General features: G+C 39.9%; 1 protein-coding gene and 1 long non-coding RNA gene across 2 annotated transcripts in view; one reads left to right on the top strand and one right to left on the bottom strand.

The window, feature by feature from the left end:
• CYBB (cytochrome b-245 beta chain) overlaps positions 1-16,145 on the bottom strand; it is a 36,282-nt gene extending 20,137 nt beyond the window's left edge. The window contains exons 1-4 of the mRNA NM_001082100.1: positions 16,051-16,145; positions 13,444-13,539; positions 12,076-12,186; positions 320-404 (exon numbers count right to left, since the gene is read on the bottom strand). Coding sequence (NP_001075569.1) covers positions 320-404; positions 12,076-12,186; positions 13,444-13,539; positions 16,051-16,095 — 337 coding nt within the window. The 5' untranslated portion in view covers positions 16,096-16,145. The remainder of the gene's footprint in view (positions 1-319; positions 405-12,075; positions 12,187-13,443; positions 13,540-16,050) is intronic.
• Positions 16,146-23,518: 7,373 nt separating this feature from the next.
• Positions 23,519-25,477, top strand: LOC138847510 (uncharacterized). Its single transcript, XR_011385352.1, has 2 exons — positions 23,519-23,593; positions 23,973-25,477. It is a non-coding gene; the product is annotated as an uncharacterized lncRNA (long non-coding RNA).
• The last annotated feature ends 1,251 nt before the right edge of the window (positions 25,478-26,728 follow it).

Genomic DNA, 26,728 nt, shown 5'->3' with positions numbered 1-26,728 from the left:
CAACCATTTGGTGGAATGAATAAAAGCTCTCATATGTATGCTAACAAACATTTGTTATGTTAAAAGTAATGGAAAAAAATGAGGATGATTGGATTGACTTTTCCCATGACACATTTTCATTTGTATAGGCAGATCCTAAGATGTTAAAGTTTTAAGACCTTGAGAAATAAATCCTAATATTGGAATGACAAAAAGAGCAGTAAATACTTTAACAGAACTCTGAAAGAATTGATATCTTGCAAAAAAAGTCACTTAAGAATGAAGAGATATTTCTGGTTCAAAGTTTCCTTCACAATTTCAAATATTTCAATAAACTTACCAGAATGAAGTGCAATCATCCACGCCACCATTTTATGAAAAGTGAGATTTCTGTCCAGTTGTCTTCGAATTCTTGTTGAGCAGCACTTCGGAGTAATGGAGAAAGAAAAATAAGAATTATTAACAAGAAATCCTTCTGTGTACTAGATATTTGATGAGCATCATCTCATTTAACTCTCACGACCACCCTAAAAACTTGACCACACTATTTGAAAGATGATGGAACTGAGCTCAGAGAGTTGTAACCAACTTCCTCAGGTCAAACAATTAAGCAACATAGCCAACTTCATCAGCTTGTTTTTTGTTTTCATATCAGTGCCATGAAGTCTCTCCTGAAATCCACTGTTTAATGGTGTAAAAAGAATTTGGAAAGTGAACATATCTAACCACATAGTTTCTTGTACCAATTAATTTATTCAACAAATAGGAAATATGGAAATTTATACAGGACAGCTCTTCCTCACATACCTGACAGTCTAATTGAGGAACAGTTCTAGAACAAGTGGAAAGTTCCCAAACAACACTTCTTCGGGACAGACTTTATGGGAGGAAAAAGAAAGGTTCACTTGCCCACATAGGTCAGAAGCGTCATAATGAATATCATTGACAAAATAATAATAGCATAAATAGCAGTAACTAATATATATCAAGAGTTTGTTGGGGCTGGCACTGTGGCATAGCAGCTAAAGCTGCTGCCTGTAGTGCCGCCATCCCATATGGGCGCTGGTTCTAGTCCCAGCTGCTCCACTTCCTATCCAGCTCTCTGTTATGGCCTGGGAAAGCAGAAGATGGCCCAAGTCCTTGGGCCCCTGCACCTATGTGGGACACCCGGAAGAAGCTCCTGGCTCCTGGCTTTGGATCAGCCCAGATTTGGCCGTTGCGGCCATTTGTGGAGTGAACTAGCAGATGGAAGATCTCCTCCCCTCTCTGCCTCTGCCTCTCTGTAACTCTACCTTTCAAATAAATAAATAAATCTTTATAAGAAAAAAAAAGAGTTTGTGCAAGGAACTGCTTTAAGTGTTTTATGTGGAGCTGCCATTGTGGCGAAGCAGATAAAGCTGCTGCCTGTGATGCAAATATCTTATATGGGCGCCACTTTGAGACACAGCTGCTCCACTTCTCATCCAGCTCCCTGCTAATGCCCCTGGGAAAGTGGCAGATGATAGCCCAGTGCCCCCAAATGTGAGACCGGGGAGAAGCTCCTGGCTCCTGGCTTTGGCCTGGCCCAACCCCATTTGGGGAGTGAACCAGTGGATTGAAGATTCTCTCCCTCTCTCTCTCTCTCTGTCCCTGTGTGTGTGTATGTGTGTGTGAGTGTATGTCTCCCTCTTTCCCTGTCATTCTGGCTTTCAAATAAATAATTTTTTTTAAATTTGTTTTATATATACTGACTTATTTAATTCTTACATTAATCCGATCAGGAGAGTTGGTGTTATGGCACAGTGGGTTAAGCATCACTTGCAACACCAGATCTTATATTAGAGTGACAAGTTCAAGTCCCAGTAGTTCCACTTCCATTCCAGCTCCCTTTTAATGTGCTTTGGAAAGCAGTGGATGATGGTCCAAGCAGTTCGCCCTGCCACCCATGTGGTGGCGTGGATGGAGTTCCAGGCTCCTGGTTTTGGTCTGGCCCAGCCCTGGGCTCTTGTAGCTATTTGGAGAGTGAACCTCTTTCTCTCTCTCTCCCTCTCTATCACTTTGACTTTCAAATAAACAAATAAATTTTAAAAAAAAACTTAATGAGATTTTACTTCATCCCAGTGAGAATAGCTTTCATCCAAAAATTAAAAAGTAACAAATGCTGGCTAGGATGTGGAAAAAAGGTACCCTAAAACATTGTTGGTGAGAACATAAGCTAGTACAACCATTATGGAAGACAGTATGATGATTCCTCAGAAATTTGAAAATAGATTTACCATATAACCCATCCATCCCAATTCCTGGGAATATACCCAGAATAAATGAAATCAGCATATGCAATAGAATATGATCCAGAAAAAAAAATCCTGAAAGGAAGGTGCCATTATCAACACCATATAACAGATTAGGAACCAAAGGCATAGAAAGCATACCTTGTCAGAGGTCACATAGATTTTAGATTAGAATGCTGAGATTTAAACCAAGCCATCTGATACCAGAGTTTATTAATATTCTGATATTTCACAACTTACGAGATTACTGTGACATTAAAAATAGTATTTTTTTTTGACAGGCAGAGTGGACAGTGAGAGAGAGAGACAGAGAGAAAGGTCTTCCTTTGCCATTGGTTCACCCTCCAATGGCCGCCGCGGCTGGCGCGCTGCGGCCGGCACACCGCGCTGATCCGATGGCAGGAGCCAGGTGCTTCTCCTGGTCTCCCATGCGGTGCAGGGCCCAAGCATTTGGGCCATCCTCCACTGCACTCCCTGGCCATAGCAGAGAGCTGGCCTGGAAGAGGAGCAACCAGGACAGAATCTGGCGCCCCAACCGGGACTAGAACCCGGTGTGCCGGCGCCGCAAGGCGGAGGATTAGCCTAGTGAGCCGCGGCGCTGGCCTAAAAATAGTATTTTGGTCCATATCTTTGTGTATTTGTCCTATCTGTATATGTTAGAAAATGTATTTTGAATCTGGATTCAGGCCAATGCTCAAATAAGGAAAAAAAAAAAAAAAAGCTGGCTTATGGTGGCATTAGAGCTTTGCACTGCTGAAAATCAACTGCTTGTTCAGGCCATTTTGTTCCAGAATCTAAATGTTCTGCCACTTAGTTTCAGAGAGCTTTTAGAAGAAGAAAATGAAGTAGCAAAATAAAGTAGGCATTTAAAATACCATTTTAGGGGCCGGCACTGTGGTACAGTGGGTTAAAGCCCTGGCCTGAAGCACCAGCATCCCATATGGGTGCTGGTCCTAGTCCCAGCTGCTCTCTGCTGTGGCCTGGGATAACAGTAGAAGATGGCCCAAATCCTTGGGCTCCTGCACCCACATGGGAGACTTGGAAGAAGCTCCTGGCTCCTGGCTTCGGATCAGCTCAGCTCCAGCGATTGCGGCCATCTGGGGAGTGAACCAACAGATGGAAGACCTCTGTCTCTACCTCTCTCTGTAACTCTGTCTTTCAAATAAATAAAAAAAATTTAATATAAAATACCATTTTAAATATCGAGTTTTAAACATTGTATTTAACTTAAATACAGGGATATTTAATATTTGGCTTACTTGTTTGTAATAAAATGTTCCAAATTTATAGAGAAATATAATTGCATGGACAATTGTTATTACTCCACTATCACTTGGTTAGCCACACCTAGGGAGAACAGGCTGTTTGGATCATGAGTGCAGATTCATGGAATTGCAAAAATACTAGGAAGGAAGATACTGGGAATTCCAGAAAAATGAAAGAAAAAAAAAAGATTAGGCTTTATTGAGTGTCTTCTGTGATCCAACTCATTTGCCCATAATCATTCCCTCATTTAATGCAACTAGAAAAGCACTATTGTCCTCATTTTACAGATAAGGAAACTAAAAATAAAATCTCTCATTGGCTGGAATTCAAGGTTATTTGTCTGTCAAGGTTCATGCCTCTTCCACAAAACCAAATGCAAGGATATAGTCACTATTATTCTAAGTGCCTAAAAATCTAAGACAAGAATTCAAGTCCAAGTACTCTATCTGGAAGGTGACCACACAAGATGAGGCTAGTAGAAATGAAGCTAGAAAGGAACAGGAAACAATAAAGGGTGTATTACCAAATAAGCTACATTATCATATCATATCATAACCCCACACCAGAGAACTCTAGGATAGTGAAATAAAACTCATCCCAGAGATTTTTTTTTGTTTCCTTAGTTTTTCAGTTTTTGCTTAAGTGGTTATGAAGATTGAATGTTTGTCCATTAATGCTCAGCCATCATTGTTGGCTAAGGGCCACTCTCAGGGTTTGAAGCTTGTCCTAGGAGAGGGCTGAACGAAAATCCCTAGGTAGAGAATGACTGGTGCTTTCAGAAGGCAGGTGCCCCAGGAACTGGAACTGTCAGTGCTTAGGGAATAGGGGGGAGCACCAACAGCTCCATTACAACTGAGCAGCCATGGAGCTGAAGGGAGGATCAAGGCCCTTAAAACAAGGGCTTCCTGTTTGAAATAGCTTATTTTCTACTTTGTTGATGAAAAAGTGACTGATACTGTTTTCTTGTGTATAACCTTGTTGCCTTTTGTGTTTATTTCAAGGACTGAAAGTTGTTTTTCTACTTTATATCCTTTACAACTTTAAGGAAATAAATTTTCCTTTTCCCAATTGTCATGTTCCTCTGTGGTTTCTTAGACTTCTGATGGTAGGCAGAATTCTAAGATGATCCCGAATGACCTTATATAATCTCCTCCTCTTGACTTTAAATGAGACCCGTGAGTATGAAGAGAGATTATTCCAGTGATTTTGTTATATAATATGGCAAAAAAGATTTTACACAGTTAATTAAAGATTCAAGTTGATTCTAAGAGGGAGCTTCTCTGTGTAGGCCTGACCCTGAACGCCCAAAATCTGGGTCCGGAACGTCACAGATGAAGGAAGTCAGAAATTTGAAACATAAGGATTTAATGCATGGTTCCTGGCTTGAAGATGGAGAGGGGCATGTGGCAGGGAATGCAGGGGCCGCTAGGATCTGAGAACAGCTTCTGGATGACCAGCAGCAAGGACAGAGACTTTAGTCCTGCAACTTCAGCAAACTGAATTCTGCCAATAAGAATAAACCTGGAAGATGATTTTTTACTGAGAATTCAACACAGTAGACACTTTAATTTCCATTTGTGATACACAGAGCAGAGAACCCAGCTACAGGGTGCTGAACTTCTGACCTACAGAACTGACAATTATTACGGGGAAGTTGTTTTAAGCCATTACATTTGTAGTAATTGGTTACACAACAATAGACAGCTATTATACTTGTCATACTGGATTGGTGAAACTACACTGGAGTCCTAAAAATCAGAGAATGGGAATTAGTAGAGTTGGAAAGTGTAACTGAATTACATTTGAAAGCAAGTTTTGCCTTCAGATACACCTGTCTGGGCTCCCTGCTCTGCCACTTAGCTGTGTGTCATTGAACAATGTATTCAGTCCTGTTTCCTCATCTGTATAATTATCCTAGTAGTTCCTTCATAGGCTTGTTGCACAGATGGAGGGATATGCTTGGGAAATATGATATCAATTCAGTAATGCTATGTTTTATCTTAATAGGTAGTCTTTCAAAGTTAGTTAATATATAACATATACACTTTATTAAAAGGAAAAACAGGTTACTAGTCACTAATGGGCCAGTGGAATGGGTCCTACCAGGGCACTAATCCCTAATTTTTCCCAGCTGCCCTATTTGAGGTGGTAAGAAATGACAAACTAATCCAAAGGAAAGCCACAAGTCATGCTGATGCTGAGCTTTCAAGAATACCACCTCTTTACCACTTCCTAAAAAAAAAAAAGAGGAAAGAGGACCAGTTGGTAGGCGGGAAGGAAGGATTTTGTTGTCTGTAATTAGCCAGGATCATTCTGTTCTTCTGCTATATAGAGATACCACTTCTAAACACTGAGTCACTTCTGAATTATCTACAGTCACTTACCAGTTACCCAAGTTGCCATAATGTTCCATAGCTTCCTCACTGAACTACCTCTGTTTGTTGCCATCAGCATCTATGGGGAAGTTCCTTTGTTACTGACACTGAGAGCCTTGCTCAAGTGCAATGAACTGCCATTCTAATGCAAAGGAGATTATTGTGTCACCTAGGCAGATTTCTATGCTCTACTGAAACTGTGAGTGAGAAAACACATTTCAAAAAATGAGAAGTGGAACTAAAAAGAAGTATATATTTAATAGAATATAACATGAATGGTGTAGCAACCTGAAATCTCTGTTTAATGTACATGTGGTCTCACTAGATGCACCACTAATGTATCTCAATTAGATAGTTTTATACAAGTTGGGAGATGTAAAAACTGGCCTTGAATCTACAGAACACAGGCAAACAAGTTGACAGTAAATTTCATACCTGGTGACAGTGATAAATATGAAGAATACCACTTTATTTGCATTGTATTATTTATAGTTTTGAAATATCATGTTTATCTCCTCTTAAAACCATTAATATCTAATCCAAGCCATAGCTCCCTCTTTATTTTGTATTCCTAGTGATTTCTTAGCACATAGATGACATTCAACAAAAATTTGTTAACTGACAACCCACTGACTGACAGACTCAATCAGTTAATATACTTTTAGAATAGCAAATTCATCCTTACACTTGCATTATTTGACCTGGTTTTTAAAAATAAATTTAATTTTTTACGTTCCGCAAGAGTCATACATTTTTCATTAACATGTAATAATTCTATATATTTATGAGGTATACCTAAAATATTTAGATAGAAGGAATATATTGTAGCATTCCACTGCACAGCAGGGTGACTGTGATTCACAATACTCTATTATATATTTTATGAACAACTAGAAGACAGGAGCTTGAATGCTCCAGACATAAGGAATCGATAAGAAGATAGAAATCCTAATTACCATGATTTGATCAGTTCATGCTGTACTAACATCTTGAAATATCACTCTGACTTGTTTTTCAGAAAAAAAAAAAAAACACCAAAAAAACTATGAGACAGAAAGCCCAGGAGGCTTGCACTAGACCACAAGGTTAAAAATAGAGCCACATTGAGGGCCTCTGATTCCCAGACTGTATAAGGTAACAGATAAGATCTCACACTCTCACCTTCCTGTTTCTTTCTGATGTTAAGACTAGGACTGCCATTCAGTTAGAAATAAGTTTCTGCATGGCAAGTTTGGATTAATGTATGCTGAGCCCTATACTGTCTACATATCCCTAAACAAAACGGGATGAGATTCTTGTCTTTCCTGGGGTGCAGGATTGCAGTAAGGTGGGTGGATGTGAACCTGGGATTTTCTTTCCCAGTTTACCAGAAGAATTACTAAGCAATGATTGATTAATACTTCTATAAACTGGACAGAAGTTCTGTGGCTGTTTAGTTCTCCCAGTGTCCTACCACTAAGTTACAGCATTTCTACCCTAGATTATTTGAAGTATTCCAACACTAACATATGTGATGAATTTCACGATATGACAGTGTTAGGAAGTTTAGATGACACATAGAAAGGTGAATGGGCTTTGGGGGCACGATGACTTGGTTTTGAATCCTACCACTGCCATTTAATTTTGGTCCCACCTCACTTGCTAAAAGTGCATATTTCATGACTTGAGTTATATGAAGCTTCCATGAATGGCAGCTATTGTGATTTCCAACATTAGTCATAGTACACTCATTCAGTTTAATCCCAGTTGTAAAAGAAGTTTAGTTTGCAGAATTTATATTTCAGATAGCAAATCTCAGAAAGATGGACACATCAGTCTATCAAAGAAAATTGTTTGCTGCTAGTTTTAAAAATATATATATTCTCTTATATAAAGATTTGATTACAGAGCTGGGCTTCTGTGCAATGTGAAGAGTGGCCTCATTTCACCCATGTCTTTGGAGAACCTCATGTGGATCTTTGTTCCGGGCCACAGTGTTGGGAACCACTGTGCTGGTTTCCCTGTATAGGCCTTTGTTTAGACTAACCTTCAACTGTGTTCCTGTAAGGAGGATTCACTAGAAAATCCATTTGTACAGCTCACTGATATGGTTAGCGCTTGGCCATCTGGCTTCAGTGCTCTCTTTCTTGTACCTTGATAAGCACGTCTGGTAGCTGTAAGACCTCGTTGTAACTCCCTTTGTCAAACTGATACTGATTCCTGTGAAATTATTCCTTTGAACTATGTTGTAAGATGACCCCTGCTTACCCTTGACTGTTACAATCCTTGCCTTGTACTATATAAACTACCTCCTTCTCCAATAAAGTGAGACCTTGATCAGAGTACTGTCTTGGTCTCCCTTCTCGTGTCTGGTTTGTCTCTCCATTCAGGTCTGCCCTCCTCGTGTCCTAGTTGATTACGCCGCAGGCCGGGGCACACAGAAAGTATAAAGGCTGCCATTACAACATGTGCTGTTCGTAGGTCATATCAACTCAACAGCACTGTAGTTTTGGCTTGTGGGGTAACAAGGATTTCCTAACAAGCCATTCTGGTGAAAACACTGCCTATTTCTCAGGCCTTACTTCCTCTAAATGGAAAGCATTTAAGTAGAGGCAGGGAGAATGAAACAGAATTGTGCCTCCTTAACAAAAAGCTACATTTCATCAAATGTTCACTGGAAACCTATGATATATCACATACCATTCTTTACAAAAGTTAGCTCATCAAAAAGTTAAATCCAGTGAAATTTTATCTCTGTGGTTTCTTCAAGTGAGGAAATGATTTGGACATCCTTGTAATCAATGTTTAATACCAAGTGCTGTTACTAGGCTTTTATTTTTTTTGGTGGTCATTATGTGACAGAGTTTGTGGCTTAAATAAGGAAACTTATCATAAAATTTTCCAGAAGAAAAAAATCATAACTTTCTGGAGTATCTTTAAATTCTTCTTTTTCTTTATAATTTTTTAAAATTTGATGAAAGAGAGGGAGAAGAAGGAGAGGGAGAGGGAGAGGGAGAGGGAGAGGGAGAGGGAGAGGGAGAGGGAGAGGGAGAGGGAGAGGGAGAGGGAGAGGAGGGAGAGGGAGAGGGAGAGGAGGGAGAGGGAGAGGAGGGAGAGGGAGAGGGAGAGGAGGGAGAGGGAGAGGAGGGAGAGGGAGAGGAGGGAGAGGGAGAGGGAGAGGAGGGAGAGGGAGAGGAGAGGGAGAGGGAGAGGAGGGAGAAGAAGGAGAGGAGAGGAGGGAGAGGGAGAGGGAGAGGAGGGAGAGGGAGAGGAGGGAGAGGGAGAGGAGGGAGAGGAGGGAGAGGGAGAGGAGGGAGAGGGAGAGGAGGGAGAGGGAGAGGGAGAGGGAGAGGAGGGAGAGGGAGAGGAGAGGGAGAGGGAGAGGAGAGGGAGAGAAACTGACTTCAATATCCTGGTTTACTCCCCAAATTCCTGCAACAGCAAAGATTGGGCCAGGCCAAAGCCAGGAGCCCAGAGCTCAATCTGGGTCTCCCACATGGGTGGCAGGGACCCAAGTACATGAGCCATCACCTGCTGCTTTGCAGAGTATGCACTAGCAGGAAGCTGAATCACATAGAGAATCAGGACTTAAACCCAGGCACTCTGATATGGGATGGAAGCATTCCAAGTGGCACCTTCACCACTGTGCCAAATTCCTACCCTACCCCTATTCTTTGTTTTTTTTTTTTTTATGAAGTAAGGATGTAAACATTATTTCTAGCAATTTTTACTTTACAATTAGGCTTGTGAAGTCCAATTTTGGCAGTCAGTTTAAGGTGAAATGATATTTTGTAATAAGTTAAGTCATATACCAAAAAAAAGCTTATTTGTAGACTACTTATGCTTTTTACTGAAGAGAGTGTTGTATGTTCAACAAGAGAAAAACATCTGTGGATCAATGTGAATAAGAAAAACTAAGGCAGAGACTTCAAGGCACATTATACTTGTTATAGACAATTTAGTTCACTTTCCTTCCCCCAAATGTTCTGTGATTGCCAAATTCAGTATTAATTCCTCAGTGATGCCTTTAAGGCTCTAGTTTATCAGCAAAATCTCAACTCTTTTCTCCAGCCTTACTATAGACACTTGCCCTATACAATCCATATATTCCCATAAAAATAGATTGTTTGCTGCTGTCTTCCATAAATGATTTCTATGTAAGAGATATTTTTAAAGCTTGTCAATACAAAACACATGCATTTTATTAAAAGAAGAAACAGAACCTACTAGTAACTAATGGGCCAGTGAAATGGGATCCATCAAGGCACAAATCCCTACTTTTTCCCCCAGCTACCCTATTTGGTGTGGTCAGAAATGGCAAATAAATCGAAAGAAAAGCCACATGTCATGCTAATACTGGGCTTACAAGAATAAGATTTCCTGGGGCCAGCGCTGAGGTACAGTAGGTTAATCTTCTGCCTGCGGCACTAGCATCCCATGTGGGCACCGGTTCTAGTCCCGGCTGTTCCTCTTCTAATCCAGCTCTCTGCTGTGGCCTGGGAAAGCAGTGGAAGATGACCCAAGTTCTTGGGATCCTGCACCCACGTGGGAGACCGGGAAGAAGTACCTGGCTCCTGGCTTCAGATTGGTGCAGCTCCGACCGTTGCGGCCATTGGGGAGTGAACCAACGGATGGAAGACCTTTCTCTCTGTCTCTCCCTCTCACTGTCTGTAACTCTACCTCTCAAATAAATAAATAAAATATCTTTAAAAAAAAGATTTCCTGAGTCAAGCTTTGTGGTGCAGCAGGGAAAGCAGCATGCTCAGGCCCCGGCCACTCACATGGGAGACTCAGATGGAGTTCCAGACTCTTGGGTTTGACCTGGCCTGGCCCCAGCAGCTATGGACACTTGGAGAGTGAACCAGCAGATGGAAAATCTCTCTCCTTCTGTAACTCTCCCTCTCTATATATAACTCTGCCTTTCAGATAAACAAATCTTTAAAAAGAATAAGATTTCCTCACCATTTTCTGTGCTTTTGTCCATGTCATTTTCTCCCATTAGAATGCCTTTCTCTCCCATTTGCACCTGCTACTTTTTTATGTCTCCTGCTATGCCCATCTCTAATGCCACATTTCATAAGAAACTTTTCTTCATGTCTTGCCCTGCCTGATATGATTTCTCTCTTCTTTCATTCTCTGTAGGCATTTATTTGTAGAGGAGCCCATTATATTTTTCTTTGTGTCATAATGACTTAAGTATGTGTATAGACTGTAAGTTGCTTCATTCTCATCTTGATTTGTATATAACACCAGTAAGATATCTGTATTATTTTATAGGTTATAAAGGTCCTTCCTACTTAATTGGGGTTTTTCCCCCCTTCTTGTATTTAAGGGCTCACTAAATTGTTGAAGTGAAGGTGAAAGAAAACGTGGGCATTTAGAAACCTCTGCATCCCTCAATTCCACAGAGCCAATACTTCTTAGTCACATTCAATCTAGTGTGATTCTTTGCTCACTGACTCCATGTGCTTGGGATATTATACACAAAATATATTTTGTCTGATTTAAATTATTTTGATGACACTGAAAGATTAACTTTCGGAGCCAGTTTCTGTGGCACAGTAGGTTAATCCTCTGTCTGTGGCACAGGCATCCCATATGAGTGCCAATTCATGTTCCGGAGGCTCCTCTTCAGATCTAGCTTTCTGCTATGGCCTGGGAAAGCAGTAGAAGATGACCCAAGCACTTGGGTCCCTACACCTACGTGGGAGACCCGGAAGAAGCTCCAGGCTCCTGGCTTTGGATCAGCCCAGCTCTGGCCATTGTGGCCATTTGGGGAGTGAACCAGCGGACGGAGACCTTTCTCTCTTTCTCTCCCTCTCACTGTCTGTAACTCTACCTCTCAAATAAATAAATAAAATATTTTTTTAAAAAAGAAAAATTAACTCTCATGCTTATTCTAGCTTCATAAAGCCCAGTTTATATACGTATGTGTGTACACATGTGTATGCTTAATTCACTGCTATGGTCAAGGTACAGTTTGTTTTGTTGTTTAATTTATTTTCGAGGTTAAATGGTTGTCCCAAGGGAGCTCCATTCACAAATAGTACAAGAAAAAAAATTTGAGAATAGGGCATGGCTTGGATCATGAGTATTATACAAAAGCTGATATTCTCCCAAACCATTGGTTTGCTTTTCCTGAGACAGGACATTTTGCTTTATGGCCTTTAAATATTTGATAAACTTGGTAAAATGTTTGCTCTTACCGCACTGGAACCCCTGAGAAAAGAGAGCAGATTTCGACAGACTGGAAGCAGGATCAGCAGGCAGTTGAAGTTCAGGCAGGCTGCTGGGGCCCTGGCCAATGGCAGTGCTGCCTAGAAGAGGCAAGAGAGGGAACAGAGTGACTCCTGTGAGCACAGAATTCACCTGTCCCCACTCTCATTGTTTCCCATAAGAGGCCACATGCAGTGACAAGTGATCCAGCAAGGAAGGTCCTTCAGAGCCATGGGTTTTCCTTTAGGGCTGCCTGGGACCCTTGGTTTTAATCGGAAATGGACCCTTTCCTAAACTCAGCATTTTATTATGAAAAGTTTCAAACATAAAGGGATGTTGAAAGAAATTTTCAATGAAGGCTTGTCCCTGAGATTACACCTTTTACACTTTACCATACATGCCATATCAAATATCAATCTTTCTATCTCTTTCCATTCATCTTATTTTTTCATGCATTTCAAAGTAAGTTGCAAACACCAGTTTATTTTTTTGTAAGTATTTAAATGTTCATATCAATAACTGCAATTCAGTAGCAAAACTGGGCTTCTTAAATATTTTAAACAAAGTATTCTTTGCACATAGACAGATCTTAACAGTAACTTAAACTGGTATGGTGTAATGCTTTGGTATTAGAATTATTAGCTTTATGATGTCTAAAGATGTCGTATATTTTGGAGGAAGAAAGAATCAGCAGAATTATAATAATGCTGTATAATTATATCATAATTACTAAATGTGTGGATTATCAAATGTATTATAATTAACATAAAGTAATTAGTTCATAGTTTCAGCATGACATAACAAAAGCTGTGTTCTGGGGAAGTTGCAATTGTAATTATTTTTGTTTGCCATGAAGAAGAGGACTGACATTCAAGGAAACTGAGATTACTGAAGGACACAAGGAACTTGAAGAAGTTCCTCAAAATCTCCAAATGTAGAGAGATGTCAATTTTCTAAAGATTATTTCACAACATGTCACCCAGAGCAGGACTGTTTGTGCATAAACGTGGTAGGAATCAGATGACTTGGAAAATAGGGGAAGTTCCATTTTTCCCACATGTGTAACCCAGGATGGATTGCTCCAACTTGGCCTTCCATTCCAGAGTTAGTATATTGTGTTTCTCCTTTAAACACAATAATGGCAAGTGGTTCTTGAGAAGGGAGCCCCTTCTACCACACTTTTGTTTGTCCCATACTAAAAGACCTCAAGAGACTCTTGCCCACTAAGGTGCATTGGAGGGAATGAGACAGATAGTGCTGTCTGGATTGGTCAGAACAGTTATTTAAAATAGGAACAAGAAATGTTTGACTAGATATGTGAACCAGACAATATTTCAGGAAATGGAACTTATACTTACCCCAAGAAGTTTTGTAGTATAATAATACTTCTTTCCAAAAGCATAAACCCAGTAGTACCACACAAAGAGGAAGACGTTCAGCCCCAGCCAAACGAACTGCACAAACAGAAATAATTACATGAAGTTTTCATGTTCCAACAGGCAGATTCCACACAAGATTGTGTAGCAGGATTTGTGTAGAGACAAGACACCAAGGCCTTTTAAAAGGAAGTAGTCTTGTTTATTTATGCCTGGCATCAGGCCCAGATAGAATATCTTATTTAATAGCCTGAGCCCCAGACAAAAAGGAGTATTTTCTTATATATGGTTTTAGCCTCTTTTTCTTCCTTATATGGTTACATGCATACATTGGATTGACTATTCTAATGTTACATGGCGGCCACAGGAATTGATACAACTCTGCTCATGCATACATAATTACTGATGATGCTGTGTGGCAAGGGTTAACATCATTGCCCTGTGCTAGCAAGCAGAACCTGAAATGGTTACATATGCGCAGATAATAACTACAGTTGAAGCATTCATGGGCAAGCAGATAACAGCCGCATTTCATTCCCAGGACAGATGCCTCCCTTTTTCTTTTTCTGACCTTGGGAAGGTCTCTACCACAATTTTAATCATGTCAGTTAGAAACATGTTTAATTAAAAGACAAAAGCCTCTACCACAACTGGAGTCAGATATGGGTCAGGACTTCCCTAAATCCAGGCTTTGACAAAGGTGGTTACCAAAATGGGTGTTAACCAGCTTAGATTCTTTTCTATAACTGTAATCTTTCTATTCTGTATTACTGTTATTGTTTTACTACTTGGCCAGTATTCTAGGTTATTATCAGTCTATCTTATTTCTTTTACTTCTGTTCCTAACCCTCCTCTCTACTTGTTATTTTTTGAAGGAGGAGATACTTAGCAGGAGTGAGGGAATGAGGAGCATGGGATTTAAAAACAAAGCACTTTCTAGACTGTGATAGCTCATTACAGTCCAGGCATTGATTTTTATCAACTAGTGACATTGCCCTGTCCTCTGCCTTCAGTTCTGTAATGATAATCGCTTAACTGCTTTGAAGGTATTAAATGTCCATAGATGCTGGAGAACAATCTCTCCCAACAAAGAAGAAGGTCCTAAAGCAAATCCTCAATTTCCTGACCTGATCATGCTTTCTTACTCTAGCTCTCCAAGCTAAGTCTTCATTTCCAAATATATGAGTGCATAATTCAAAAGAAGAGAATTTCCTGGGAAAAATTGGAGAGCTTAAAAATATAATTTCAACTTGTCTTCTGTAGGAATAATCTCTTAAATGGTGATAAGCAATCAAGTTTATAGTTTTCAATATTCAGAAAAATTCTGCATTGCATTAGAACATTGGTTTGGAATAAAATATGTTCTCTAATAACAAAATATATTTTATTTTTATTTTATTTGTGCCCCTAATTTCTATCTCTAAAATTTAGACTCAATACATTTCATGATAAATTCTCACAAGGTTCTTTTTGTAAGTTTTTAGACATATGTATGATGCTTCCATTGACAATTTGGAAAGCTACTTAGAAATCACATTTCTACCTACCCAATTTGTCTATGGTTGCTTCACTGAGACCACCATCTTAAGAGAATAGTTGATCTTTATGTTAAAGAATACAGAAATCATACAGAAATAAATGTCTATTTGAAAATCAGTTGCATCTTTCCTTATAAAGATACTTCTCAATATAGTTTATTTTTTTACAGAAGTATAGGTAACTTATTTCAGTTTCCCTCTCTTGAGTATTTATAAACTTCATATATACCTCAAATTTAGACCTCAGAGAAAAGAACATACTTATATTTTAAAAGCAATGTGAGGGGCTGACACAGTGGCACAGTAGGTTAATCCTCCGCCTGTGGTGCTGGCATCCCATATGGGCACCGGTTCTAGTCCCAGCTGCTCCACTTCCCATCCAGCTCTCTATTATGGAGTGGGGAAGCAGTGGAAGATGGACCAAGTGCTTGGGCTCCTGTGTGCGTGTGGGAGACCTGAAAGAAGCTCCTGGCTTCAGATCAGAGCAGTTCTGGCCATTGCGGCCATTTGGGGAGTGAACCAGCAGCTGGTAGATGTTTCCCTCTGTCTCTCCCTCTCACTGTCTGTAACTCCACTTCTTAAATAAATAAATAAATAAATAAATTTTTTAAAAGAAGAAATGTGAGAACTTTGATTCTGTTAGGTGTAACTGCTGAAATAAGAGCCAATTTCCATACTGTGTCAGTCGTATTTTGTTATTTGGAAAATGGTCTAAAATATCAATTGGCCATTTGTCTCTAGGTAAACATTAGTAAGCAACTTAGGATCAGGGATCATTATTATGAAATATCTTTTACTCCCTCTATGAAAAACTGGATAATTATGTACCCTGAGGAACTCAAAAATAAGGTAGCAAAAGTGAGCCCCCCAAATACATTCATTCCTTAATGAATTATTTAATGAATTTGCAGTAAGGATCTCAGTCAGCTTTCAGATAGATGTTTGTTCACAAAATAAATCAGTTTCAACATGATTTCTCAAACAAATAGAAAAGTTTTGCTCTATTTTAGCTCCCAAGAGAATTCATAATTTATCTCTTGTTGGTACTTACAATAACGAAGATGGAGAGTCCTTCATTCTCAACCCAGTTCCCCATGGTGGCAGAGGTGCACCGTGTTGTGTCTGCACTTCTATACTGTGCTGCTTATTCTCATAAGGAAATGAAAACAGAAGTCACGGGGCAATCTGTTTCCTTTTCTATGATCAGAAATTAGCTAACCATTGGTCAACTACAAAGCTTATTTACATAGTAAATTTAAATCTTTACACCACAAAAATTACAGTTGAACAAAAAAAAAAGCAACAATGATCCAATCACATCTAAACAGTAGAAAATAAAACCAATTTCAAAAACTGAGAGATAATGCTGCAATTCATAGGAGGCATTTTTCATAGTGAACTAACCTTTCACTAGCCAGTTATCTGCTAACAATTTTTGTGTCCTTCAACTAGTCTGACTTGGTGCTGAGTAAACATTAAACAAGAATATCTTTTGAGAGGCTAGAGCAGCATTTACAAAGTTGTTGAGAAAAGCAACAATAGCAATGGTTAGTATTTATAGGATACTTATTATGTACCAATTGTATATGCTATATATATATGTCTATATATGTATGCATATATACACATATGCATATGTGAGTTGAGCATACATATATAGATATATGTCTGTATTCACATACAGACACTACATGCTCACACATCCACACATCACTTCATTTGATTTGTATGGCTTAACTCCTACACAGAAAGCTCTATTATTAAAATTACTTTAGGGGCCGATGCTGTGGTGCAGCGTGTTAAAGCCCTGGCCTGAAGCGCCGGCATCCGTTATGGGCGCTGGTTCTAGTACCGGCTGCTCCTTTTCTGATCCAGCTCTCTGCTATGGCCTGGGATTGCAGTAGAAGCTGGCCCAAATCCTTGGGCCCCTGTACCCACGTGGGAAACCTAGAAGAAGCTCTTGTCTCCTGGCTTCGGATTGGCGCAGCTCTGGCCGTTGCGGCCATCTGGGGAGTGAACCAACAGATGGAAGACTTCTCTCTCTGTCTCCACCTCTCTCTGTAACTCTGTCTTTCAAATAAATAAAAATAAATCTTTAAAAAAAATTACTTTACAGATGAGGACCCTGAGACCCACAGAAGTTACTTGGTCCCAGGCACACAATCAGGGAGTACTGGAGAAAGTATTTAAATTCCAAGCAATGTAACATCAAAGTGTACTTTTAACTATGATACCAGAACAAAAGATTGACTGTTCCAATCTCACCCAACATCACTTCACATCAACTATAGGAAATGACAATGTAACAACCATATCAGCATTCCAGACAGCAATCATGTTCCTAGGGAGATACAGCATCCTCTATGCTAACTGTATGAACGTAGTCAGAATGAAAGTACTTTGATATGGCAGATGGAAAGAAAGCTAGATGCAGCATTTCCCCCAGCTGCTATTCAGTCTTCAAGATATGACAAGAAGGAGGGTAGTTGAGTAATTACACTATGAGATCAAGTTGAAAACTTGCACAATCATGGTCATACAGAAGCTACCACTAACAGGGAGTCAAGAAAAAGAAAAGAAATAGGAGAAGTGAAAGGGAAAGAAAGAAGAAAAAAAGAGTAAAAGCATGAACTTATTTTGGTTGCTCTCTATGAACTACTTGGGACAGGCTCTGGAATTACGATAAATAGTAAAGATTCATTGTTTTTCACTTACTGTTCAAGGAAATTTACTTACCTTTGACCTTCTGCATGGCTCTTGGATCATGTATATCCTATGTAAAGAGAAGTTGGTCTCAGCTCTCTGCTTGTGGCCTGGGAGGGCAGTGGAGGATGGCCTAGTACTTGGGCCCCTGCCCCAAAGTGGGAGACCTGGAGGAAGCTCCTGGCTCCTGACTTCAGATCAGCTCAACTCTGGCTTTTGTGGTCATTTGCGGGGGGGATAAACCATTGGATGGATGGACCTCTGTCTGTCTCTCCCTCTCTCTCTCTATAGCTCTGTATGTCAAATGAATAAATAAAAAAATCTTTTTAAAATGATTTAAAATAAAAAAGAGAAGTTGGTCTCATGGTTCCATTCCACACAGAGATGAGTTCGAAGAGACACAGTAGTTGAAAGCCAAACACGTTTCAGTTACTTGCCTCTTTGCTCTTGGATCTATTTCCACCCTTTCCTCGTTCTTCTGCGTTTCAGAGGGAATTAGATCTGCAAGGGTGTCTGGCTGTCTGGCTTCCTGTATGTTTAGGTTAACTGGAGGATGGAGATCAAGGCAGAAGCCAGATTGCTTTTTCCCCTAGCTTTTCGTTTCAAGTGGCATCCCTGAAGTGGCTGCATTTCCACTGGGACTCCAGCTTCCACCAATCAGTCCCTTCCTATGCGGCATAAGCCTTTGCCGGCTAGCACCACTATAGTTCTAGATTCCGTCAGATGATCTTGCCTTCCAAGCTGCAGTTACACTATCTTCTTCTCATTTTCTCTAATGCTGGGGGGGGGGGGCAATCACTTCCTGTAGTTGTTCATCTTTATGTTGTGTCTATACCTCCTGTTGAAATTCTCCATTATGTAACGGTTTGCTGGTGTGAAATGTCCTCTGTTGAAATACAGAAATTTTGACTTTTCTGTTTTCAGACTGGACTTTGATACACAAAGTAATTCAGGTCTGTATTCATTTTTCTCACAGAATTAAAGAAATGAGGCATATATGCCAAAAAAAGGAATGACACCTTTAATGTCTTCTTCCTCTCTCTCACTCTCGCTCTCGCTCTCAAACACGTCCTTAGGGGTGCATGCTGCTCCATCAAACTCTCAGAAGCCTTCTCTGTATCTCTTTCCCCATTTCCCTTTCTTTGCCTAATGGTTCATCTTCCCTTGCCCTGTCTAAGTTCTCAAGTCTTTCCCCATTTTTATATACCTCCTGAAGCCTATGCTTTGTTGTGAAGTTAATGAGAAGGCGTCCATGAATACTCATGTATCAGGGAGTAAAGTGCCCTGTTTTCACAAAAACCTATTTCTTAAACATTTAAGCACTCTTTTCCCCTCCTTCCACAGTTTAGGAAGAAAACATTTTAAAGGATATTTTCCATAGGTAATCAACCACTCTCTTAATTTCTTTTTTCTCCTTTTATAAAAATAATTACAGCATTGTAAGTAGTGATTTGTTGAGAGCCTGAGAACCCCAACTAGCTTCACAGTTGGAGGAAGAGAGATCAGTTGCAAAGAGAGTTAAAATATTTTATGCAAAGTAACTTCCCTTTTGAGAACACTGTAAAGGAGTAATAAATAGTGAGTGACTGCCATTTACTAGACACGGAAAATGTAGAAAACTGAATCTCCATGCATTGACTAGCATTTTATCTTCTCCCAGCCACTTCGGCTTCCAATCTGGTAGTCTCAAGTTAGACTGTGCTAAAGATGTACTTATCACCTCTAGTAGTCAGTAATGGCCAACAGCCTCAGGCTTAAGGTACCCTAATACACTGTTGCTGGAAATGTAAACTAGTACAACCATTATGGAAGACAGTATGGAGATTACTCAGAAATCTGAAAATAGATCTACCATATGACCCAATCACCCCACTCCTGGCAATTTACTCAAACAAAATGAAATCAGCATATGAAAGTTATTTGTACCCCGATATTTATTGCAGCTCAATTCACAATAGCAAAGATATGGAATCAAGCCAGATTTCCATCAACTGATGTCTGGATTAAAAAAAATGTGATGCGCACGCACACACACACACACACACACACACTGGAATACCACTCAGCCATAAAAAAAAAAATGCTGTCTTTCACAACAAAATGGATGCAACTGGGGACTATTATGCCTAGTGAAATAAGCCAGTCCCAAAAAGACAACTGTCATGTGTTTTCTCTGATATGTGGTAGTTAATATAGAGCCCAAAAAAGTATAAGGGTGAAACTGACATCTTATGATTTGATTATTATTTTTAGCTGTTGTCTATATTCCTGTGGAACAGTTATCTTTCTACTTTTTAGTTGTTGAACATTGTGGTTAGGAGTGCATTAAGCTTATGATTATAAAATAAATTGAAATTATGTTATTACAAAAATGAAAGGAAAAAAGAAAGGAAGGATGGAGAGAGAATTGTGGGGGGGGGGGAATAAGGGTGGGAAGTATGGTTATCTTCTTAGAATTATGACTATGAAATACATGAAATCTGTTATCTTTAAATTAGTCAAAATTATTTTTTTATATTTCTTTTTTTTTTTTTTGACAGGCAAAGTAGACAGTGAGAGAGAGAGACAGAGAGAAAGGTCTTCCTTTTCTGTTGGTTCACCCAGCAATGGCCACTGTGGCAGGCGCACCGCGCTGTTCCGAAGCCAGGAGCCAGGTACTTCTCCTGGTCTCCCATGCGGGTGCAGGGCCCAAGGACCTGGGCCATCCTCCACTGCACTCCCAGGCCACAGCAGAGAGCTGGACTGGAAGAGGAGCAACCGGGACAGAACCCGGCGACCCGACCGGGACCAGAACCCAGTGTGCCGGCGCCACTAGATGGAGGATTAGCCTATTGAGCCGTGGCGCTGGCCTTAAAATTATTCTTTAAAAGAGAAATCCTATACACACCTCAGAGTGGGGGGTGGGGTGGAACAGAAGCAGACCTAAGTCTCCAGGAAACTCCCTGACTTTGCATCCTGAGTATGATTCCTTTTGATAAGACTAATGGAAAATTAGGTTCCTAATCATTCCAAGAAGGATGCGTGAAATCGCTGAACAAAGAGAAATGTGTAACTACACTGAGATTTCCAATGAGTTTTTGTTCCAGGTGCTAGTGAAAATGGATTTCCATTCCTTCTCTCTCTGCTGGGATCCTGTTTCTCCTAGTACTGTATGCTCCTGCGCTACATGCATCTGTGAATTATGTGGCCTCACATTCCTGGCCTAAGGATGGCTAATGAAATGAAATGATTGACCCAAACAAGACCAATTAATTTCTTTCACTGGGGTTGGCAGAGAGAAGGTTGTTAGGGACTCTGTAGGAGAGAAAGTCGAGCTTTTCTCTCTGTGAAAAAGCATGCCTGATGCTGCTATAGGTCATCTTCATGACTCTGTTCTGGAAAGCTGCATAACAATTAGGTCAACACACAAAAAACATCAGAGCCAGTAGCTGGCACAGCATGGGGGAGGTTTGGAGAGGAATATGATGACAATGTTTGAAGTCTTGAGTCTGATCTGCCTGAGACACTTGGCTTCTCACTTACCCTTGTGGATTGGGTTTCCTTGGGAAGCAGATTATGAAATGGAGATTAGTGTGCAGGAGATTTATGCGGGAGTGTTTTTGGAGGTAAAAACCGATGATAAGAAAACAGGAGTGGGTGGAAGGAGAAGTTAAATGATCATGCTGTAACAATATAAGACCTCAGCAATCCTGTGGGGAGATCTGAGTCTGGGATGCCCCTGAGCAACCTTGGGCAAGATTGTTCTCATCACAGAGACAATCTCTGTAGGTGCTAACAGCAGGGGAGTAAGTCCTTCTTTCTTGAGGTTGGATCTGGTTGACTTATCACAGTACCTGACCTGGTTAAACAAGATGTAAATTCTCACCACTACCACACTACCACTTCTCACTTTTAGAAAGTGTGATTTTGGGGGGGAGGGCGGGTGTCAGCGCTGTGGCATACCAGGGAAGGTGCCACCTGCAGTGCTTTATCCTGTATGGGCGCCGGCTCAAGTCCCAGCTGCTCCACTTCCAATCCCACTCTCTGCTATGGCCTGGGAAAGCAGTGGAAGATGGCCCAAGTCCTTGGGCCCCTGCACCCACGTGGGAGACCCAGAGAGGGTTCCTGGCTCCTGGCTTTGGATCAGCGCAGCTCCGGCCATTGTGGCCATCTGGGTAGTGAACCAGCAGATGGAAGACCTCTCTCTCTTTCTCTCTCTGCAACTCTGCCTTTCAAATAATAAATAAATAAATCTTTAAAAAAATTAAAAAATGAAAAATAAAAAGTTTGATTTTAATTGAAATACAATAATTGTAAATATTGATGGGATACGGCATGATATTTTGATACATGTGTTTAATGTGTAATGATCAAATCCGGGTGATTAGCCTGTCCATCACCTCAAATATTTATCATTTCTGATTTTGGAAAAATTCTAAGTCCTAAAATTTTTTGAGTTAGATTTCTATTGCTTATATCAAGAAGGGTTCTTGCTAAAGCATAGGATAATGAAACTCACATTTACATCATAAAAAAAAGATTAATGAAAGTTGAATAAGTTTTCTGTAAAAAGTTCCAGATATTCTGTCTCCTGTGTGAGGGAGAAATTAACAAAGCAAAAGAAGAGAAATTCAGGGATGAAGGAGTAATTTACTGATCTAGACAAAGGCATTAGAACATGATTTTTACAAATATTTTTACTTAATAGAAAATGAAAATATCTGGTAATGAGTATTTACATCTTTCACTCTTTATCTTAAACATAATTTGCGTATGCTAATTCATCAGAATAAGGAAGAAAACATAAAAATCTCTCCAATCATTAATTTTAGTTTAAAACCTTTCAATGTGCCTCTTGTGGCTTTTTTTCTGAAAAAAAATTTATTTGTACAGTCTTAACTTGGTCTTATTAACAAAAACTAACATTTAGAAAGTATTTTATATGTGCCACATGTCACATGCACTTTGTTATTTTCCACTACTACCCTTAAGGTATAAAAAATTATCAAATCCATTTTTAGCAGGATGAATACTGGTTCGCCAAAGACATCTAGGTACTAATCCCTACAAATTGTAAATATGTTACCTCGTGCAGTTAAAAGGCCATTGCAAACATAATTAAATTAAGGATGTGAGGATGGGAAGATTATCATGGATTGTCTAAATGGGTACAATGTAATTACACAGGTCCTCATTAGAGGGAGAGAAGAGGCTCAGAGAGAACAAAGATGTGAGGATGGACGTAGAGGCCATAGAGGAGAGAAAGTGTTAAGCTGGTGACTTTGAAGATGGAGGAAAGGATCATGAACCAAGGAATGCAGTTCTAGCATCCATAAAAGGCAAGGGAAGGGATTCCTCTCTTAGAGCCTTCATATAGACTGCAGACCTGCTGGCAGCTAGCATCTTGGCTTTAGTCCACCGAAACTGATTCCATATGCCTGACCTTCAGAAATGTAAGAAAATCAACTTGTGTTGTTTCCAGCCAGTCCATTTCTAGTAGCTTGTTTTTGTAGCAATAGAAAACTGACATACCATTTTACAGATTTATGATCCAGGGATGTAAAGTAACTTGTCCAGAGTTGCAAGTCAGAGCCGGGAGTTGAGTCTTAGCGATCTGATGTGCCAATGTTTATATGAGCCACCAGGAGCATTCTGTGATGCTAGGGCTTCATTGTAAATAAGAAAATCATTTCATGAACTTCAACTGCTGTGCCAAGACCCTGAGCTTGAATTCTGCCATCTTGCTCTTGGTTTGCAACATGTAATATTACTCTTCCCACAGAACTGATCAGAAAAGGCCTTGGTTTTCAGTCTCATTCTTTATGCTGTGTCTTTACAGTAACCACATGCATTCGGAATCTGCTCAATCAAACCAAGAAGCCTGAAGAAATCTCTTGAGTAACAAGTGTTAGGTTTGTACAATCAGTTTCTGAGTATTTCTGCTGGCCCTGAAGGAGAAGGCCCTTTCCCCTTTCTCTTCATTTCTTATATCACTTTTCCCTGCCCCAGGATGTATTTGAGCTCTCAGAGTCCCTTCTTGGGCAGCTGGTAGAGGCTCATCCTGTGAAGATCACCTGGGTCCCTGACAGTAAGGAAATCCCCAGTAAAAACCCCTAGCAATAAGGAAATCAGTAGTGATGGAAAAACCCCAAGCCAGTAGCATTCTGCCTCAGATATAAATCTACAGCATTATAATCTACATGGTCAGTTAATACCTGATCTGCTTGCCCACTATTCCCTGAAAGTGTATTTTAAGAATTCTAACTCTATTTACTTCTCTCTTTGTTCTAGACTGGTGAATTCTTCTCACTGTCTGCAACACCAGCGTCAATTGGTCGCTTCCCACAGCACATCCTTGTGAAGATGTTTACTTAAGTGTTAGCCAGATGACAGTCTCAAGTGTCAACTTTCTTAGGAATACTGGCTTGTTAGTAGTTTTCCCAAGAGGAAAGGCATGAGCATTTCATACAACCCCGAGGTCTATCTCCCTTGATTCTTTCAGCACTTAATGCTTAGCCTTACAAAAACTAGGGTCTGACTACCTTCTACTAAGAAATTGAAGCTGTTTTGTGCAAATGTGTGTTCACATGCAAAAATCTGCTAACATTCATAACCATAGTACAATTGCTAAACTCAGAAAATATAACATACAATATTATTATCTAATCCATAGTTCATAGTTTCCCAAATGCCATAGTAATGTGGCATTATTATTATTTGTGGTTTGCTTCTCTGTTCTTCTCCAGATTCCAATCTAAGACTGTACATGGAATCCAGATGTCATGTATCTTGGTCATCTTTAATCTGGGCCAGTTTCTCAGCCTTTATTTTCTTTCATGACAAGGACATCTCTGAAGGATACAGACAAATTATTTTGCAGGATGTCCCTCATAGAAGTTGTGTCTGATATTTGTTCATGACTAGATTCAGGCTATGAATTTCTGGTTATGCATTTTTGGCACATCCTAAAAGTGATTGTGTCATTCTCAGTATATCACACAGAAGGTACGTGATGTTGACTTGCTGCATTACTGGGGATGACCTTTCTCTTTGAAAATACTGAAATGTTTAAGAGTAAATGTAGGCAACTTTTTCTCAAATGGTTCAGAAAAAATAATATGAAGCAAGGACAGGGAGAGATGGAGGAAGGGAAACAGGGAGAGAGAAAGAGAGAATAATATAAATGTGACAAAATGTTAATAGTTGATAGATAAATCTGTCCCAAGAGTACCCTGGATTTCTTTTTAGCTTCATTCAAGTGTCCTCTCTATGTTTGAAATCGTTTTAAAACAATTTTTTAAATCTGACAGATTAGAGGCTATCTCCAGTGTGTGTACATTGTTCTGGGTGTTGACAGCAGAATTAGTTAGGGGTACAGCCTGCTCTTTTGTTAGGGAAGACACTTTGATGAGCTTTGTAGCAATCAAAAGACATGTCTTGATCTAGAGGTTACCGGTTGACTCAGAAGGCGCTAAATTGCTCTGAACAGTACAATGGAAGGGAGATGTTCTTGGGTGGAGTCATTTGCACTGTTACCTGACTTGAGGCTTTCACTGACCACTGTGGAAAGAGAATGTTGTGGTGGATAGAAGTGGTTCTCACAGAGATGAGGAATAGGTTCCAGATTAGGACAGAATGGCCCAAAAGAAGATGTGGCCAATAAGGGGCTTTCATGTTCGTGGTGATGATCTTAGAGAACATGGATACAAAGTCCTGATTGCCAATTTTCCCTTCCCTATGTTGTAATCCCTTGGTGTTGCTTGCATATTGCTAGTAAAGTTGATTTGCAAACACAACACAGCATCGGCTTTGAATGAATGGTTACCTTGGGGGATAAGGCAGACACTGCTCAATGGGTGAAGTAGATCAGAATGGGTTGAGGCAGCAAGGGGGAGTACTAATGATGAGATGTCCAGAGATGACTCAGAGGAATAGCAAGAGACAACCAGGATCAACAGTCTAGAAATCCTTGGAAATACTAAGGAAAGATACTGGGCTTTCAGAAAGTCTCAGGTTTGAATTGTAGTGATTTAGATATTAGATATTGAAGGGAGGAAGACGGCACCCTGGAGAACTTGATTACATGCAGGAAAGCAGAGTCAGTTTGCGATCTATGAATTACATGCAATTAAAGTTTTAAAGTATATTTCAACAGTTTACTAAAGTCCAGAAAAGAAGATTGGTGTGCCCACATTTACTGCAGTTATCATTAGAATAAGCAAAACCAGACATTGCAGATGAGCTGGATCAAGAAAGAGACGTTTCCATGTGTTGTAATTTCAAGGTTTGCTAATTATGAACTATGTGTAAAAGTACAGATGGTAATGATATTTATTTTATTTTAATGCAGTGAGATTATTACTTTGTAGTTATCTGTGAGGCTGGTGGAAATGCTTTTGGAGACTGAGTTTCTCAGTAGTTAAAGAATGCTAAGAAACTCAGTCTGTGAGATTTCAAATGAATCACAAAGGTATTGCTTTCTCATTGATGTGAGAAGACACCTGCACACATTAAATCTGAAACTATAAGCATAAAGTATGAATACTTTTCTCAGTTCAAGGAAGTGAAGATATCCAAACTCAAGCCAGACTTGTACATAATTAAGGGACTGCACTTATTTTCCTCACTAAACTTCACAGGTCTCAATGGATCAACAATTTTGAACAAAAGCAAATATTTTCGTGGAAATAAAGACACTATTTTAAAAAAAAAGACAACTTTGAATAAATTTAAAATTTCATTTGCTTTTGAAATTTAAATCTATGAAGGTACTTCAGGGACCTGCATTGTGGCGCAGTGGGTTAAGCCACCACCTGAGACACTGACATTGGCATCCCACATTGGAGCAACAGTTGGGAGTATGGAGTCTTTGTTGCTTTACTTTGGATCCAGCTCCCTGCTAATGCTCCTGGTAAAGCAGTGGGGGATTGGGACCAGCGCTATGGCGTAGCGGGTAAAGCTGCCGCCTTGCAGTGCCGGCATCCCATATGGGTACCGGCTGCTCCACTTCCAATCCAGCTTTCTGCTATGGCCTGGGAAAGCAGTAG

The sequence above is a fragment of the Oryctolagus cuniculus genome, chromosome X, assembly GCF_964237555.1.
Source record: "Oryctolagus cuniculus chromosome X, mOryCun1.1, whole genome shotgun sequence".
Lineage (NCBI taxonomy): Eukaryota > Metazoa > Chordata > Mammalia > Lagomorpha > Leporidae > Oryctolagus > Oryctolagus cuniculus.
Note: the sequence above shows the minus strand (reverse complement) of the source record. Positions and strands in the feature narration are given on the sequence as shown.